General features: G+C 27.8%; 1 protein-coding gene across 1 annotated transcript; it reads left to right on the top strand.

Annotated features, from left to right (window-relative positions):
- Nucleotides 1-209: 209 nt before the first annotated feature.
- LOC112708095 (uncharacterized) lies at nt 210-2,727 on the top strand. Its single transcript, XM_025760227.2, has 2 exons — nt 210-638; nt 1,893-2,727. Exons 1-2 carry the CDS (start codon nt 512-514, stop codon nt 2,465-2,467), a joined length of 702 nt encoding a protein of 233 aa, XP_025616012.1. The 5' UTR covers nt 210-511; the 3' UTR covers nt 2,468-2,727.
- The last annotated feature ends 748 nt before the right edge of the window (nt 2,728-3,475 follow it).

Raw genomic sequence — 3,475 nt, 5'->3', positions numbered from 1 at the left:
ATTACTTAATGACCTCACATACAAAATGGTTGAATTAAATTTCTCGCATACAAAAAGTAAAAATATATATTAAATAAAAAAAAGGAAAAAGTAGAAAACTTTTGATTTCTTGAAATGTTCTGTTTCTATTATCTCTGTTCTCATTTGTCTATGAGTTCACACTATATCCAATGCATATATAAATATTAAATATCAATGAACCAAAAACCCTACTTTCTCCCACAACCTCACTTCCTCTTATCTCTATCTCTCTATCTAGTTATGTTATTGAGAAACAATATATAATAGTTATTAATATTAAACAAATCAAGCAATCATCATCATCTATAATTTCATGTAAAATCTTCATTCAATCTTGTACATATAATTATAGATAGATAATAAATTGATTATTAAGGTGGATCCATCAAGGCATGGAAAGAGGTCAGTTTCATTGGAAGAAGCACAAAAGGAGGAAGAAGAACATCATGAACACTTGTTCCCAATCTATTCTGAAAGATCTCAACAAGACATGTCGGCTATGGTTTCTGTCCTCACACAAGTCATGGGAGGAGGCATCCCAAATGACCCTTTAACCCCTTCTCATCAATCTACTAATCACAATAATCAACAATCTCAACCACCATCACAAGATCAAGGTATGTAATTCTTATTTTTATATCTGCTAATTATTATTCAGTTTATACTTAATTAATTATTAGGAAGGTTGATGTTTACAACTCCCGGATTTAATTAATTTCTTTGATTATTTTGGTATATCTATATTTTGTTCATTCCTTTTGGTGCGTGGCAATTATTCTTTTGTTTCCTTGGTCAAAGAGTTCACAATTGCTACACCTAACCATTGATATTTTATGTTCTTATTAATAAATTCAATCCTTCTATAGTAAGATAGTGTAATCTTCAATCTTAAGCTTTTTTTTCACTTAAATAAGTTAAAAAAAAAATAAGAAAAAAAAATAAAGGTAAAAAATTGTTTGACTAGAAGAGCAATTTCACTTAAAAGTTAAAATTATTCTCAAATTCTTGAAAAAAAATTCTACTCGACGAAGTTATAAAACCTCATTGTTATCTTTGTTATGGTGTTCGCTACTGTGTTTACATTTCTTATAATCAAACAAAAATTAACACACTAATTTTAATAAATCAATAAAGCCAAAATCTTCTTAATAATTAGGGTTACCAACAAGCTAATAAGTGGTGTGGTGTTTTAATAGATTAATATTCATCACCTCCATAAGATTCTTGCAAATTTCCCTTACAATGAAAAATAAAATAAAAAGAGGAACTCTTAATGATATTAAGTATTTATGGACTACAGAAAATTTAATTTCTCAGATATGCATGTCAATCTATCACTTTCATCACATTTATACATATTCATAATAATTTACATGCATGATCTAAAAAGTAAGGATGAGTGTATGAATATGCATAAATCAAATGTGTTGAATTTATGTTTATATAAGAACAACTCTAAAGAAATTCATTAAAACTTTAAATATATAGATCTAATTAACACCTCACATATAAACATGCATCAAATTATGCTTTCAAGACAATAAGATGGATTTACTTCAATAATATTAGAGGCATGCTACCATGAAAATTTTAAGGGGTTTTTTTTGGTAACTAAGTGTATATATAAGTAGTGCATGTGTATATTTTACCATTAACTTATATGATCCCGTTACATATCTTTATACATTTCATTAAAAATTTCTCAATCTCACTGCATTAAAATTAAAAAGTTCCAATGTTTTTACATTAACCAATGTTGTTGTGAGTGTATGGATAACATTATTACATGTTAATTATTTTGGATATATTCATTCCATGCTACATGCATGCACATCTATGTATGTTGATTTAAGCATTATTGAAACATGAAGGGAACATAAGAAGAAGACATTATAGAGGGGTGAGACAACGGCCATGGGGAAAATGGGCGGCGGAGATTCGAGATCCACAAAAGGCAGCTAGGGTATGGCTTGGAACTTTTGAAACTGCTGAGGCGGCTGCGCTCGCATACGACGAGGCAGCCCTTAGATTCAAAGGAAGCAAAGCTAAACTTAATTTTTCTGAAAGAGTTCAAGGAACTGTCGAATTTGGTAATTACCTCACGAATTTTCAACAAAATAATAGTCAACATCAAATTCAACATCAGAATACAGCAACTCAACAAAATGTTCAATATCCATCACAAGGGATAATGACAAATAGTGGCGGATTCGGTTATGATCAACAGAACATGTATTTTATTCCGTCTCATCATCAACACTATTCATCATCATCTTCTTCTTCGTCTTCCGAACTACCACATCAACATTATAACCAACAACAAGAACTTATGAGATCATATTCATTGCAATATGGAGGTTCTTCTTCTTCTAGTGATCATCATTATCATCATCAGCAATATCCTACTAAGAATTGGAATGATGATGACATGGATGGTAGACAATAATAATTTCAAGAGAATCATATATACAAGATACAATCATATGCATGCATGCATTTCAAATGTTGATCATTTCTTTATTTTTATTTTTTTTTTCCATCTTGGTCGATGGATTCTTTCCTTTTCTTTTTTGTTTTTTGGCATTTTCAAGATTTTACACTTTTGTTTCATGCATTTTTCTTCTTTTGAGTTCAGCATGTGTTGTATTGACTAATTACTCGTTAATCAAGTGTTTTATTTTGAATAATAAAGCAAATTATCTAAAATATTTGATCCATAAAAAGAGACATATAAATAATTATATTTTTAATATAAAAATTAAGTTGTATAAATAAGATTACTATTATATAAAAAAATAAAAATCTTTACATTATAATTTTTTTATCACTTTGTTATTATATATGTTAGTTTTTACTATTAATTAAATATAATTAAATATAAGACCTACAAAAATATTTAATTAATAATAAAATCAATATATAATATGATATTATATGAAATTTTCAGACGAAACCATTCATATCATCTTGTGTCCTATCTCTAAATAAGTGGTTTAGATAGGGAGAGGAAAACCATACCATGCAATATAATATATGCATGCATGCTTTAGAAGTTGAAGAGACAATATATATATATATATATATATATATATATATATATATATATATATATATATATATATATATATATAAGGATAATGGAAAAAAAAAGAGAGAATAATTATAATTTTATGTAATCGCCATGAAAGAAAGGAGTTGAAGATGGAGAAGAGACTAAGACTCGTTTGTTTGTTTGAGGTTTAATTATTATATTACACGTGTGTTTGAAACCATTAAATAAAAAAAAATAAAAGAATATGAATGTGATGATGTGTAACAAGAACAAGTAGTAAATAGGTTTGAACACGCAAATAATTAAGTATATATTCTAAAGCTGCGAGTTCTGGAACGATGGCTAAAAACGCGTCCCAATTTCAGTGTTCATATTTATTTTGATGAAAATTTTGGTATAGTT

This window comes from Arachis hypogaea, chromosome 8 (genome assembly GCF_003086295.3).
Source record: "Arachis hypogaea cultivar Tifrunner chromosome 8, arahy.Tifrunner.gnm2.J5K5, whole genome shotgun sequence".
Lineage (NCBI taxonomy): Eukaryota > Viridiplantae > Streptophyta > Magnoliopsida > Fabales > Fabaceae > Arachis > Arachis hypogaea.
The sequence above is the reverse complement of the archived record's forward strand: the minus strand, read 5'-3'. Positions and strand labels throughout refer to the sequence as shown.